This window comes from Phascolarctos cinereus, unplaced genomic scaffold, assembly GCF_003287225.1.
Source record: "Phascolarctos cinereus isolate Bilbo 61053 unplaced genomic scaffold, phaCin_HiC Scaffold_5;HRSCAF=322, whole genome shotgun sequence".
Lineage (NCBI taxonomy): Eukaryota > Metazoa > Chordata > Mammalia > Diprotodontia > Phascolarctidae > Phascolarctos > Phascolarctos cinereus.
This window is the reverse complement of record NW_027555958.1, coordinates 10,811,416-10,826,171: the sequence shown is the minus strand read 5'-3', so window position 1 is coordinate 10,826,171 and position 14,756 is coordinate 10,811,416. Positions and strand designations below refer to the sequence as shown.

Below are 14,756 nucleotides of genomic sequence, written 5' to 3'. Positions count from 1 at the left end.
TAATGCTTCAACATGGAACCAATGAATGAACATAATGGGGCAGGAGGTGGGAAGGGTTGGCTTATTCCTAAATGCATGCGGGCTGCGCTGAGAGCAGAAGGGAGCTACCTGCCAGAGAGGATTTAGACCAACTCTTATTTCTTCTCTCCCTCCAAAAGATTTACTTCCCTAACTACATTTCATGGCGCTGTAGACTGAGACCTGGGACCTCCATTCAGGGGTTCTGACCCTGGGGTCCTTGACCTTTCTTTTCACAAATATTTTGATACTGAGTTTCAATAGACTGTGTTTCAACATAATTGGTTACTTTTGTAATCTCTCATTTTTTATTTTGTGCCGTGAAAAACCAGGATTCTGAGAAGCGCTGTTTAGGCTTCACTAGACTGACTGCCTAGGGGGTCCTGGACCCAACCAAACAGGGTGATGGACCCCTGCCCTAAAGGTCCATAGGGCCTGGCACATAGAAGGAGCTTTATAAATGTTGATTGATTGATTGACCTCCTCTACTTCCCTCATTTGACAGATGAGGAAACTGAGGCCTGGAGCAGGTAACTGAGTTGTCCAAGGTCACACAGGTTTTCCAGAGACTGAGCCCAGATTCTCCCCACATTTTTTCAGTTTAAGTGGAAGTTTTGGCACGGAATTTTAAAAAAAAGACTAACCAGTTATACATTTTTTTAAAGTCTCACAAGCTCTAGGCTATTCATTCCAAGCCACTGTCAATAGCCTTTATATCAGTTGTGTATTTTGTTCATGAAAAAGAACTGAGGGTCTTAGGGGCCTCGCAAGTTCAATATGAGCATGATATAGTAGCAAAGAAATCAGATGCCATCTTAGGCAGCATGAAGTAGTGCCAAGCCCCCAGGAAGGAGGAAGCGGTCGTCCCGCTCTCCCTGGCCTGGCCAGACCCCTCTGGTGCACTGTGTTCACGTCTCGCAGGAGGCGAGCCAGAGTCTGTCCAAAGGACAGGAGGGCACCCAGGATGGTGAAGGGCCATGTGGAGGCCAGCCAACAGAAGAGGAAAAGAAAAAGTCAAGACGGGATATAGGGGCCGATTTTGGGCACTTGAAGGGTCATTGTGTGGGAGAGGGATGGGTAGAGCCAGGAGTAACGGGTGGATGTTACAGGGAGGCAGATGAAGACTCAAAGTGAGGACCCACTTCTTAACAATTAGAGCTGTCTCAAAGAGGGATGGGCTGCCTTGATAGGTAGTGAGCTCACCATCTTTGAAGGTATTCAAGCAAAGGCTAAGCAACCACATGCTGCCAGCATGATGGGATGGCTACAGTGCTCTACCTGCAGTCAGAAAGACCTGGGTTCAAGCCTAATTTCTGGCATACACCATCTCTGACGTTCACAATACTTTACTGTCTCACTCCTCACATCCGATATGGGGCCAATGCCTATTGATCTCCACTGAGACATCCTTCGTATACATCACCCCCTCCTCTCCCCGGCAGCGCCTCCCCCATCACCTCGCACCCTGATAGCCTGGGGGGGGGCTGCTCCTGCCTCCAGTCCCTCCCTCTCCAGTCTCCCCTCCCTCCCCCATTTAACCACCAAAGTGATTTTCCTAAAACCCAGGCCCCACCATGTCACCCCTCTCATCTTAATCAACAGCCTCCAGGAGCGCCCTGTAGCTCCCAGGATGGAGTATAAATGATCCTCCGCTTGGCGTTCCAAGCCCTTCCTCATTTCTCTGTCCTCCCCAGACTTCTTACACCTCCCCTCCAGGATTCCCCCACCGTCCTGGCTGTTACACACACACACACACACACACACACACACACACGTACACACAAATGCATATACACATATGAACACACATATGCACGCATGCACGCACACAATACACAGTGCACACATGCATACACAATGCATGCACACATATATACACGTGCTCACACATACATGCATGCACATGCATGCACACATGCACACACGCATACACAATGCATGCACACATGTACACACACTCACACGCGCGCACACACACATGCACACATACACCCACGTACACCCATGCATACACACACCCCTGCCATCGCCGTTCTCTCTGGCTGTGCCCCAGGCCTGGAATGCGCTGCCCCCTCTGCTCTGACCACTGACCTCCCTGGCTGCCTTGAAGTCCCAGCTCAGGTCCTATTCTGCAGGAAGCCTTCCCCAGCCCCTCTTCAGGCCCGGCCTCCTCTGTTGGCCATTTCCAATATGCCAGGAGTAGACCTTGCGGGCCCCTGTTTGTCTGCATGCTCTCTCCACAGTAGACCATGAGCTCCCTCAGGGCAGGAGCTGTCCTTTGCCTTTCCTCCTGTCCTCAGTGCTTGGCACACAGCCGGGCTTCAGAAACGCTTGTTGACTGACTCACTGACTCTAGCTGTATGACCCTGAGTGAGTCTCTTCTCTCTGAACTGGATATTCTTCAACTTTCAAACAAAGGATGGGGCTTGTCGACCCCCAAGGCTCCTTCCAGCTTCGGGTCCATAATCCTCTGCCCTGCATGAGCTTCTGTTTCAAGCTGGGCTAGACCGAATCTTCCAAGACCCTGTCCAGCCATGGCGTTTCCTTACTTGCCCTGATTTCAGCACACGGGCCTCACTTGGCCGTACGGCCAGGAAGTTCTGGGTACGAGAGCCCTTCCCCCCACTGGGCTGGGTGACCCTGGGCAAATCACTTAACCCCATTGTCTAGCAAAAAAAACCAAGAACAAAAAACCAAGAGAGAAGGTGACAGGCTGCCCCGGTCCAGGCAGTGACTTTGCCCGGCTGATGAAGTCCCAGAGCCAGGCTCTAATCCTGCTCCTGTTCCATGTACTGACAGCCCCATCCGTCTCATTTTCAATAGTTATTGATCATGTTAACAGTGTGATGTTATTGAACCATGGCTGGGCTGAAGCCAACACGTCTGGATTCCCCGTCCCGCCCTACGGATTCCCATAATTCTAACTTTCAAAGGCCAGGCCCTGTTTGCAACAAATTTACTCAATGTCTCAGTTGAAAAGTCCCTGAAGAAGCTTCTGTGTTTAAAAAAAGGTCTCAGTGTTTGGAGAGAAAGCTCCAGCCTTGGGGTGGGGCTGCCCAAGGCGTGGCTTCAGGACAAGGCCCTTCCATGGGGGCTGCTTCACCCAAAGTGACCTGATGGGGGAAGCCCAGGACACAGCTGGGGGGTGGGGGGACACCCTTGCGGTGGCACCGAGAGTGTCTGGGAGGTGGGCAGAGGCCCAGTCAGGTCTATTTCTGCCCCTTCCAGCCCCAAACCAGCCACATTCTTGTCTGGCCTCTGGTTCTCTCCTGCTCTCTGGGCTGATCAGAGAGTCCGGCCAGGCCAGCAGCGTTCCTGACCTCAAACCCTCCCTTTCTCTAACTTCAAAGGCCATAGGCATCCCATTCCAGCCCAGAATTCTAGCCCGCGCCCTCAGCTTCAGGGAGAGGAGCCTTCAGAGGCCAACTTCTCCCCCAAGGCACCAGGACTGAACCTTGGCAGACATCCTTACAGCCTCTAGCAAGGATGGGAACCGGAGGGGACAGTAGGGGACAGGAAGAAATGACCCCTCGGCCCCTCCCATTCTCAGGCCTCCTCATCTTGGAGCTTTCCCAGGCCTTGGGTGCTCGGACCACCCTCTGCTGCGGGATCTTCTTCCCCGGGCCTGTGGCCTCCTGCCTCCAGAGCTGATTTTCCTCAGTCTCCTTTGGTGGGATTCCTCATTCATCTGCCCTCTTAATGTGGGTGTCCTGTAGGCTTCTCTCTCTTTACCTCTCTCTCTGTCTCTCTGCCTCTTCTTTCTCTCTCTGTCTCTTTCTCAGTCTCTCTGATCTCTCTGTCTCTGTCTCTTTCTCTGTCTGTCTCTTCTTTCTCTCCCTGCCTCTGTCTTTCTTTGTCTCTCTCTTTGATCTCTCTGTCTCTCTGATCTCTCTCTTTATCTCTCTGTCTCTGTCTCTCTGATCTCTCTGCCTCTCTTCTCTCTGTTTCTCTGATCTCTCTGTCTCTTTCTCTGTCTCTCTATTTCTTTCTCTCTCTGCCTCTCTTCTCTCTGTCTCTGATCTATCTCTGTCTCTGTTTCTCTGATCTCTCTGTCTCTGTCTCTCTGATCTCTCTCTGCCTCTCTTCTCTCTGTTTCTCTGATCTCTCTGTCTCTTTCTCTGTCTCTCTATTTCTTTCTCTCTCTGCCTTTCTTCTTTCTGTTTCTCTGATCTCTCTCTGTCTTTCTCTGTCTCTCTCTGATCTCTCTGTCTCTGTTTCTCTGATCTCTCTGATCTCTCTCTGCCTCTCTTCTCTCTGTCTCTGATCTCTCTCTGTCTCTGTTTCTCTGATCTCTCTGCCTCTCTTCTCTCTGTCTCTGATCTCTCTGTCTCTGTTTCTCTGATCTCTCTGTCTCTCTGATCTCTCTCTGCCTCTCTTCTCTCTGTTTCTCTGATCTCTCTGTCTCTTTCTCTGTCTCTCTATTTCTTTCTCTCTCTGCCTCTCTTCTCTCTGTCTCTGATCTCTCTCTGTCTCTGTCTCTCTGATCTCTCTCTGCCTCTCTGATCTCTCTGTCTCTTTCTCTGTCTCTCTATTTCTTTCTCTCTCTGCCTCTCTTCTCTCTGTCTCTGTTTCTCTGATCTCTCTGTCTCTCTGATCTCTCTGCCTCTCTTCTCTCTGTTTCTCTGATCTCTCTGTCTCTCTGTCTCTCTATTTCTTTCTCTCTCTGCCTCTCTTCTCTCTGTCTCTGTTTCTCTGATCTCTCTGTCTCTCTGATCTCTCTCTGCCTCTCTTCTCTCTGTTTCTCTGATCTCTCTGTCTCTTTCTCTGTCTCTCTATTTCTTTCTCTCTCTGCCTCTCTTCTCTCTGTCTCTGATCTCTCTCTGTCTCTGATCTCTCTGTCTCTTTCTCTGTCTCTCTATTTCTTTCTCTCTCTGACTCTCTTCTCTCTGTCTCTGATCTCTCTCTGTCTCTGTTTCTCTGATCTCTCTGTTTCTCTGATCTCTCTGTCTCTTTCTCTGTCTCTTCTTTTTCTCTGTCTCTCTGATCTCTCTCTCTCTTTGTCTCTGTCTCTCTGTCTCTTCTCTCTGTCTGATCTTTCTGTCTCTCTGATCTCTGTCTTTCTCTGTCTCTCTTCTTTCTCTCTGTCTCTGTCTCTCTCTCATCTCTCTGTCTCTCTTTGTCTCTGTCTCTTTCTCTCTGTCTCTTTCTCTTATCTCCTTCTGTCTCTGTCTCTCTGATCTCTCTCTGTTTGTCTCTCTTCTTTCTGTTTCTCTGATCTCTCTCTGTCTCTTTCTCTGTCTCTCTCTGATCTCTCTCTGTCTCTGTTTCTCTGATCTCTCTGTCTCTTTCTCTGTCTCTCTATTTCTTTCTCTCTTTGCCTCTCTTCTCTCTGTCTCTGCCTCTCTCTCTCTGTCTTCACTTTCTCAGGTGCCACTAAGGATCTAGTAATAATCATACTCATAATAATCCCCCCATCTCTGAGGCTGCCCAGATCTGTAGATCTGGCCTTAGTCTCCGTATCCCACTTGCCTGTTGGGCCTCCAAATGGCAGAGCATCAGGAAGACCTGAATTCCAATCCCGCCTCAGACACTTACTATTTGCATGACCCTGGCCAATCACTTAACCTTACAGGGCCTCAGTTACCTTACCTGTAAATGAGGACGCTGGACCCCATGGCTTGTGAGGTCCTGTTCACTTCTTAGTCTGCAAGTCTACATGCCATCTCAGTGTGTCATGACATGATTACAGTTCTAGAGCAGGAAGGAATCTCAGAGGCCTTTGAGGCCAACACTCTCATTTCATGGATGAGGAAACAGACCCAGCAAAAGGAAATGACTTGCCCAAAGTCATACAAGTAACAAGTGGCAGAGGTGAAATTGGACAACTCATCTCTGACTGTAGGGGCAGCTAGATGGTGCAATGGATAGAGCTTCGGGCCTGGAGTTAAGAAGACTTATCTTCCTGAGTTCAAATCTGGCCTCAGACACTTCCTGGCTGTTATGGCCTAGACAAGCCACTTCACCCTGTTGGCCTCAGTTTCTCAGCTGTCAAATGAGCTGGAGAAGGAAATGGCAAACACTCCAGTATCTCTGCCGAGAAAACCCCAAATGGGGTCACGGAGAGTTGGACGTGACTGAAGAAACTGAACAACAACGACTCTGACTTCAGGAGCAGTTCTCGGGAGCTCCCATCCCAATGTCAGTAGGAATGCACTCCACAGCATTCTAAACAGATGGCCATCCAGGCCGTGATGGGAAAGCTCCGGGGACCACAGAATCACAGGCCTTGGAAGCCATGGGCTCCGACTCCCACATGTTATAGTTGAGGAAACCAGAGCCCAGAGAGGGCGAGTGACCTGCGGGAGGCCACCCAGTGGTCAGTGACAAAGGCAGCGCCTTCTGGTGGCAATCCTGCCCCGCCGAGGCAGCCCCAGAGCGGCTTGTATGGAGCCAGAACAGGCTTCTCTGGAATTCCCCCCAGCTTCTCTCTGCTCTGCCCTCTGGGGCCAAGCAGAACAAAGCTAACCCCTCCTCCACCTCCAATCCGTCAATCAAGTGACAGACATTTATGAAGTGCCTACACTATGTGCCATGCTCTGCTAAGTGCTAGGGAAACAAACAGAGACAAAAGAGAGTCCTGCCCTCAAGGAGGTCACAATCTGATAGGGGACCCAGCGGCAAACACTCATCTGCAAAGCGAGCTCAGGACAGGATAAATGGGAGATTATGAACACGGGGCAAGGCCTGGACTGAAGAGGGCTTGGGGTAGGATTTGGGTGGGGAGCTCAGTGGTCAGAGCCAAGGAGGGTGGGAACAGCCGGAGAGAAGGCCTGCAGCCAAGACATGGAGGGGCTTGTTCCAGGAACAGCAGGAGGCGGGGGCACTAGATTTAAGGGTAAGCATACTAACTAGAAAGATAGGAGTGGGCGGGGTGCTGAAGGGCTGTGAACTTCAAGCAGCATTTTGTATTTGATACAGGAGGCGACAGGAACATTGGAGGTAGCTCTCATGCCCCCCGGGAGCCTTCTCTTCTCCTAGCTGACCATTCCTAGTTCTTTCAACGACATACCATTCTGGCCTGGCTTCTCTCTCCCATCTGCTCTGCCTCAGCTGGGCAACATTTCTTTAAAGCCACCACCAAGTTCACTCACTTCGAGCAGCACTCAATGACCACTGGTAGGTCTGGCTGGCTGGCTCTGGCTTTCTCCTTCTCTCTTTCTCCTCTCTCTGTCTCTCTGTGTTTCTCTGTCTCTTTCTCACAGACAGACACACACACACGCACACACACGCACACACACACAGAGCATTTCTGTAAAAGCAAGGTATCTCCAGCCGCCCAGCAGAACTCACAGAAGCTGCTTGTAAGCCCTCTCCTGGTACGTCTGGTTGGAGACGTAGGTGATGTAGACAGAGAAGTGACTGGCCGCGTGCTGGTAGACGATGTCACACACGTCGGAGATGACAATGTTCTCTTCCATACGCTGCTCCAGCTCCAACAGGAACCTGAAATCACGGACCAAGAATCCACAGTTAGGACCAGGAGTCCTAACCCTCCCTTCCTTGTTGTTACAATGGGGTCACAGACCTAGAGCTGAGAGGACCCTCAGGGTCAGACAGGTGAAGTGAATTGCCCAGGGTTACACCACTGGGCATAGGACCCTATAGAAAGAGCTGAGTGGGAATCATAGAGCTATCAACTGCCTCATTTTACAGATGAGAAAACTGAGGCCCGAAGAAGTTAAATGACTTGGCCAGGATCACTCAAGCAGGTGCTGGAAGAGGAGGGGATGGGGAACAAGCATTTATTAAACACCAACTATGTGGCAGGCAGCCCTGTGGTAAGCACTTTACAAGTGTGATCTCATTTAATCATAGGATCATAGAATCATAGCTCTGGTGCTAGAGAGGATCTCAGGGGCTATCCCTCTTTTAACAGATGGGGAAAACAAGGCCCACAATGCTCCTAAGTAGCAGAGCTGGGGTTTCAACTCTTTGCTTCACTCCATAACGTGTCCTGGCCTTCCAGCCATCGATGCATCACGGAATCTGGTACCCTGTCTTACACTGGCTCCTTCCCCCTACCCTGCTCTTAGAAGAATCAGATGCAGAAACAAAAACTCTCAATACGATCTCTTCTGGTCTGACACCTTCATTGTAGATGAAGAAATGGAGGGTCCTAGAGGGAAAGTGACTCGCCCATAAGCGTCAGAAGCAGGGTTTGAACCCAGGCCTCAGATCCGAGAGCCAGCTCAGAGAGGATTGGGAATTCTTGGCAATGCTTTGAGTCCAATGTGGAATGGTGGGAAATGCTCACAGTAGCAGCTTGGATTTGATTTACTGGCTGTATGCCCTGGAAAGATCACTCCTCCCAGATCCTTATTTTCCTCATCTGTAAAATGGAGCTAATAAAAGCATCTACCTGCCAGAGTTGTTGCAACACTCGAGGGAGAGAAGGTATGGAAAAGGCACTGTTGACATTGAATGTCAGCTGCTATTTTTGCTAACAGAGCCAGAGAAGAGGAGTGCTGCTCCTCCCGAGCCCTGGCAGCCGGCAGATCCCATCAAGGACGCAAACATCACGAAGGCTGCCAAGAAGGAAGGCCGAGGGCGAAAGAAGCCTCCGTTATCCTGGTGATTAATCACTGTGGCGTCACAGGTAATTTTTTCCTCCCTGTGAGATTGCTAATCATAGATTTTTTTTGTTCTTTTCTCCATCAATCTCCCTTTCCCCAGCCCTCGAGATGCAGCAAAATGGAAAATACAAAGTTAAAACAATCCACAGCATGAAGATAAGCCAGAAGGCCCAGTAGAGAGGATTGCGCTGAAGGTAAATACCATTTAATATCTAAGACAATGGATGAAAAGACGTCCTCCCTTAATGTGCATGCGTGTGAATTATAATGAGACCCAAGCTGGACAGGCAGTGGGATGCAGTGGAGGAACTGCATCGGAAGAACGGTTTTGAATCCTGGCCCCGGCATTTGCAACCCATGTGACCTTGGGCAAGTCACTGCCCCCTGTGGGCCTCCATTTCCCCATCTGTAAAAATGAGGGGTTGGGTGACCACAAAGATCCTTTTCAGTTCCAAGTAACCTTCCTCTCTCTGGGTCCTCGGTTTTCCCATCTGTACAAATGAGGGATCAAACTAGATGACCTGTAAGATCCCTTTCATTTCTAAATCTAAAATATTAGGACTTCTCAGTATCTCAGTTTCCCCATCTGTAAAAATGATGGTGTTAGAATAGATGACCTCTAAGGTCCCTTCCATCTCTAAATCTGTGGGCGCATGAATCTAACGAACCTGCCAATGGCTCCTTCCTGTTCTTTACATTATCCTGTTTGTTTTCTAGCTTCCTCTCCTATGTGTATGTACACACACGCACACACACAAGCTTTATATATAGATAGATAGATAGATAGATAGATAGATAGATAGATAGATAGATAGATAGATAGATCGATCGATCCGGGTGATACCTAACTAAACATGGCAGTGGTAATGGCATTGTGTGTGTGCTTATGTATAGGCATCAGAGTCACACATGTTGTAGAGGTCTTTGGATGGGAACTATAAACATGAAAACAAACTCAGCCAGCCTGTTTCTGGGCTCCTTGGTGTTGGAGCAGTGGGCTGTCTTCCCGAGGGCACACTGCGTCAGAGAGGCCCTCACCAAAGGCTGACAGCCATTGCCCAGAGGGTTAGATAAAGTCCGTGGTCTTTGAACTTGCCCCCAGCTCTGAAATCCCATGATTCTGTGAATCCCAGCTCTACCATTCGCTACCTGGGTGGCCTTGAACAAGTCACCTAAACTCCCTGGGACTCAGTTTCCTCACCTGTAAAATGGAGGTGATAAGTCTTACTACGAGCTCCTTTGCCGTTTATGGAGAGGAAGCAGTTTGTAGGTCTTTTTTGGACCAGACCTGTGATTTCGTTGGCTCAGGGAACTCCAGTGAAAAGTGCCCTCCAGCAATGCAGATGAGCATTTCTTAAGACCTTTGCCTTGTGCATGGAGAAGTGGGACTGGCCTAGGATCACTCAGGTAGACTGCTTCAGAGCTGGGCTTTGAACACAGGCCCTCCCCATTCAGAGGCCAGCTTTCTGTCTGCTACTCCCCAGGCATATCAATGACAAAAATGAAGGGAAAAAAAATTTCTCATTCTTTTGCCAGGATGGCAAAACTGCATTTCTTTTTCTTTCTTTTTTTTTTTAACATTCACTTTAAAATTTTAGTTCCAAATTCTCCCTCCAGCCCTTCTCCCACTCATTGAAGGCACGCAAAACCTAGTTTCATCTTAATTCATAATAAATCTTGAAGAGCTCTATAAATGTGTACATTGCCCACCTCAGACACTGGGTGACTTACTTTACCTCTGTTTCCTCCTCTGTAAAATGTGCATAATAATAGCATCTCCCTCAGAAACACAGGACTGTTCTGAGAAAAGTGCCGTCAAAACCTGAAAACCCCACATACAGGGGAGTTGCTGTGACTGGAAGCGCATCAAGGTGAAGAAGCCTGTGTTTTCTGACTTCTGGTGAGTTTGCTCCTTCCCTGCTCTCATCCCACTCTCTGAGGCATTCCTGGACAGGCAGCTGCCATATTGAAACAGCCCATAGTTCCAGTGGTATTCTGGATACTATCAGAGGCAGCAAGGCATCATGGCTGGAGGGCCAGCTTCTGATTCAGAAGACCCAGGCTCAAATACCTCTTCAGACATGTGCTCTTGTGCGACTCAGGGCCCATGTGCATTGGTAAAGGGGCCAGCTCTTTGGGAGCTCCCTGTGTCCCATAAGTCACACGCCTATCCCTCCTCCCTCCAAATCTGGATTCCATGGATACCCAGGGGTATCAAGGTATTCTGCATCCATACCATGTGATGTAAGAAATGGAACAATAGAACTCTCGCTATAAAAATGGGAAGGAGGCTGTCCTACAGTCATTTTTTGTCACATCTTTGGCTCAAACTCTCAGGTGCTGAGCACATTTTGGCAAAAATTCCCAGCAAAGCCTCCTGAAGTTCTCGCCTCCTCCCGCCCCCTCCTGCCTCTGGTGGACTGACCCTGGAACCAGGTCCTCCCTGTTCTCAGGTGCACGAGCCTGGGAGTCTTTCTTCTGCAAAACTGCCCACTCTGGGATGTGCACACTGCCCTCTGAAGGAATCTCAGCTGTGTTCTCCAGGCTTATCTTTGCCAGGGCTGGTCCTATAGACCCAATACCCATTGTCCTTCCTCTTTTGACTATTGGGTCATTAAGATCTTTCAACTTGGTTGTGTTTTGAGATAAACCCAGGGGTAAAATGTGACATTTTGCATTGAAGATGCTTGGGAGTGCCATATTGGTTTATGGATTTGATTTATCTCATCCCCATTTATGCTGCCATGATGCTTTTCGGTTTGGTGCTGACTTATCCATTTGGAGGCTACACGGTTGGACAGCTGAAGGGGAAAGACAACCATATTTGAATTCTAGCTCTACCATTCACTGGAGGGCGAGCCACTCTCAGCCTTGGTTTCTTTATCTGTGAAATGGGAGCAATAATTTCCCAAAGGGTTCTAATGGATTTCAGTAAGTCTGTGAACTTGGATGGGAAAAACAATTACATCTTTATTTTCACTGACTTCTAAATGAAATGTGGTATTTCCTTCAATTATGAATTTTTCAGTTAATTACTCTGAGAATTGACTTCCTGATCCATGATTTCATCAGTGCAGGGAGTCCCTGAGTGAGGAAGCCCCCCCCTCTACCAGTGTAGACAGGTGGGCATCTGTGCTATAACTTATCTCCTTAAACCAGTAATTCTTAACCTTGGGGGTGCAATTTCTGTATTTTGGCGGTCTGGTGGAGGAACCCTTTGGGATCTGTGGGCTTGGATAAAGAACCCCTGTTGTAGAGATAGATGCTAAGACTTGCTCAGTTCCATAAGGCCCAAGCTCTGAATTCACAATACCTTACCATCTCTACCTGGCACACAGCAGGTGCTTACTCAATGCTCGTTGAATGAGAGAATGACTGACAAACGATATCATTCTGCCAAGGGGGTGGGCTGGAGACTGGCTGGGATGCCCGTCACTTACCGCTCACTAACGGCCATGACATCCAGGACGTTGGAGAAAAGGATGTGGGACTCTGAGGGGTGGAGAATCTTCTTCAGTCGCTCATTGTCCATAAAGTGAGACACCAGCAGGCTTAAGCTTTTGTAGTAGGAGGCTTCGGAAGTGACCAGTTCAAACATGGCCTAGTTTGGGGGAGACAAAAAAGGACAAAGATGAGGCTGGGGGCTCAGAGAGAGACACTTCATCCGGCTAGTCAGAGGGCCTACCTGCCCCGTCACCTGCGCTCCTAAGCGGGAGGCTTGCTCATTCACCTTGGCCCCAGAGGCCACAACGATGAGCAAAGGCTAGAAGGGGCAGAGGCTGACATAGGCGGGCCTGATGCCAGGGAAAATTTCCTACAACCAGAGCTGTTCACAAGCAGAATGGGATGCCTGGGGAGGCAGGGGTGACTTCACTGGATATTTTCAAACAGGGGCTGAATGACCACTCACTTGTCTGGTGTGACACAGAGCAGCTTCATGGTCATGGAGAGGCTAGACTAGCCTGCTCCGAGCTGCTGGGATTCTTATATATAAATAAAACTAAATTTAAACCCTCTGAAATCCCAGCAGGGCCAGCCCCAGGGGCCATCTCCTGAACCAAGGTTTCTTCCTACATCCTGCTGGACAAGTGGCCATCCAACATCTTTTCAAAGACCCCCAACAGTCTCAGGCAGCAGCCCACCTGTGTGCAGACGGCTATGATCCTTGGGAAGGATTTCTTCAGTAACTGCTGTAACGATTCACCTTTCTAGATTTCATTCCCTCCCCCACCTCCCAACTCAGCCCTCTTGGGACCTTCCCCTTTTCTGTCCAGGATGATCCCATCTTTCCAGTCATCCCCATTCCTAACCTTGAGGCCTTCCTGGTCCTCCTTGATCTCAATTCCCTTCCCCCTCCCTGCCCCATCAATGACCAAGTTTTCTAGTTTCTATCTCTACTGTCTCTCTCTCTTTAATCTGTCTCCTTTGCTCCAGTCATGAAGCTCATCCCTTCTTGGGAGGGACTACTGCAACTGCTCCGGATTAGTCTACAATTCTGCTGCTGAAGCCACCCTTAGGATGTCCTTCCCCACCCTCTCCACCCTACAAATGTCCTTGGGGGGAGGAAGGTGCTGATTCTGGTTTCTCATCTCCCTACAGGGGCTACTCAGGGTCAGTCCAAGGCCACGCCTCCAGGGGTGGGTCAAGAGTGAGGAGAAGGGTGGAGGAAGGGGATGGATCTACCCTGTGGCTTCTCCCCTCCCTCCCTTCTCTTTACTTGGCCCTCAATTATCTCTCAAACTCCTCTGGTATTTCTTAACTCCACCCACAGCCTCTGCTCTACCTCTAGGGATGAAATGCCCCAAGTCACCTTCAGAGGCTCATAGCAGTAGAGGTGGAAATTCAATTTCAATTCAATTCACTAAAGGTTTATTAATTAAATAATTTTTAATCTGGGGCTCAAGTAAAGTAACTGGTCCATGGCCATATTACTCGGTGCCAGGTACTGCGCTGAGCCCTGGGGATAAGACAGACTATCCCTGCCCTCAAGGAGCTTGTCATCTACTAGGTGAAGATAATGAACCGAAGGAAGCTGGAAGGGGTGGGGGTGGGGAGGATGAGGGGGGTGGAGGGAAGGACCCCTGGGAGAATCTCCCTGATTCCTAGGAGTTCAGACCAAGCCAGTCTGAAAGGACTTAGGGAGAAACTTAGTCTAAATCTTTTGTTTTACTCTTGGAGGAAACTGAGTTCCAAGGATGTGAAAAGTCATCAGAGGCAAGATTTGAACCCAAGTCCTCTGACTGCTGAGTCAGCATTCTGTCCACTTTACCTCTTCATATGAGAACACATTCAGGTATTCCCTGATATTTTATTCCTCACAACAAAAAACCTCATACCTATGTGTGCCTTTTGTTTTTCCCCTTGGGTGAAAGAGACAAAGGGGAAAGGACTGCAGGAAGAGCCCCCCCAAATGACAGGAGGGGCCCCAAGAGTGAAGGCATTAGGCCTCTGTGGCTGTGGAACATTTGACATTTCAGAGCCTGTGGCAGATAACATCGTTCAGACCTCAGAGGTTCCTAGAAACTCACCCCTGGCCCTGGGCTCCCTGCCCCCCAGCCCTCCCTTCTGTTTGCAGGGAGTTAGCAGCCATTGAAAGCCTCAGCAATATTAAAGCACCTGGCCTGTGTTTCAGGGGAAGGAGGAGGGCCAAGAAGATGGGGATCTGGGGCCTCCCCCTTACTGGGCAGGGGAGGGGGAAAGCAGTTAGAAGCGTCCGGCAGAGCCAGCAGAGAGGGAAACAGGTGGGCCTGTCCTTGGATCAGGTAAAGGAGAGGGGGCCAGCTCCCAGCTGCCCTCAGGAGAATTCTGGGAGCCCTGCCCTTGTAGGGAGCCAGGGGCCTCTAGTCCAAAGCCTTCATTTTACAGATGAGAGGACCAAGGTGGGTGAGGGACTTCATATGAGAACACCCTAACCCTAAACCCTAACTTCTTTCTTTTATCCAACTCCTTTAAAAATCTAAGAGTGCTGAAGAGTTCTCCATGCATCTGCATTTGTGATAGAGAAGAAGTAAAGAATGGCTTGACATACACTCCAGATCTGGAGAGAGGAGATATCAGAATAAAAAAAAGAAAGGATAGATAGGAAACCACAAACTAAAATCCTATAGGGGAAATCAACTCAGAAGGGGCAGAAATGAACTTCAGAGGTCCAGGGTTCAAAGCCTC

At 49.3% G+C, this 14,756-nt stretch overlaps 1 protein-coding gene across 1 annotated transcript in view; it reads right to left on the bottom strand.

The window, feature by feature from the left end:
- The window catches only part of NGEF (neuronal guanine nucleotide exchange factor), an 82,007-nt gene that overhangs the window by 25,240 nt on the left and 42,011 nt on the right, over positions 1-14,756 (bottom strand). Inside the window, 2 exon segments of the mRNA XM_020972174.2 lie at positions 7,309-7,461; positions 12,032-12,192. Of these exon segments, the coding sequence (XP_020827833.1) occupies positions 7,309-7,461; positions 12,032-12,192 (314 nt within the window).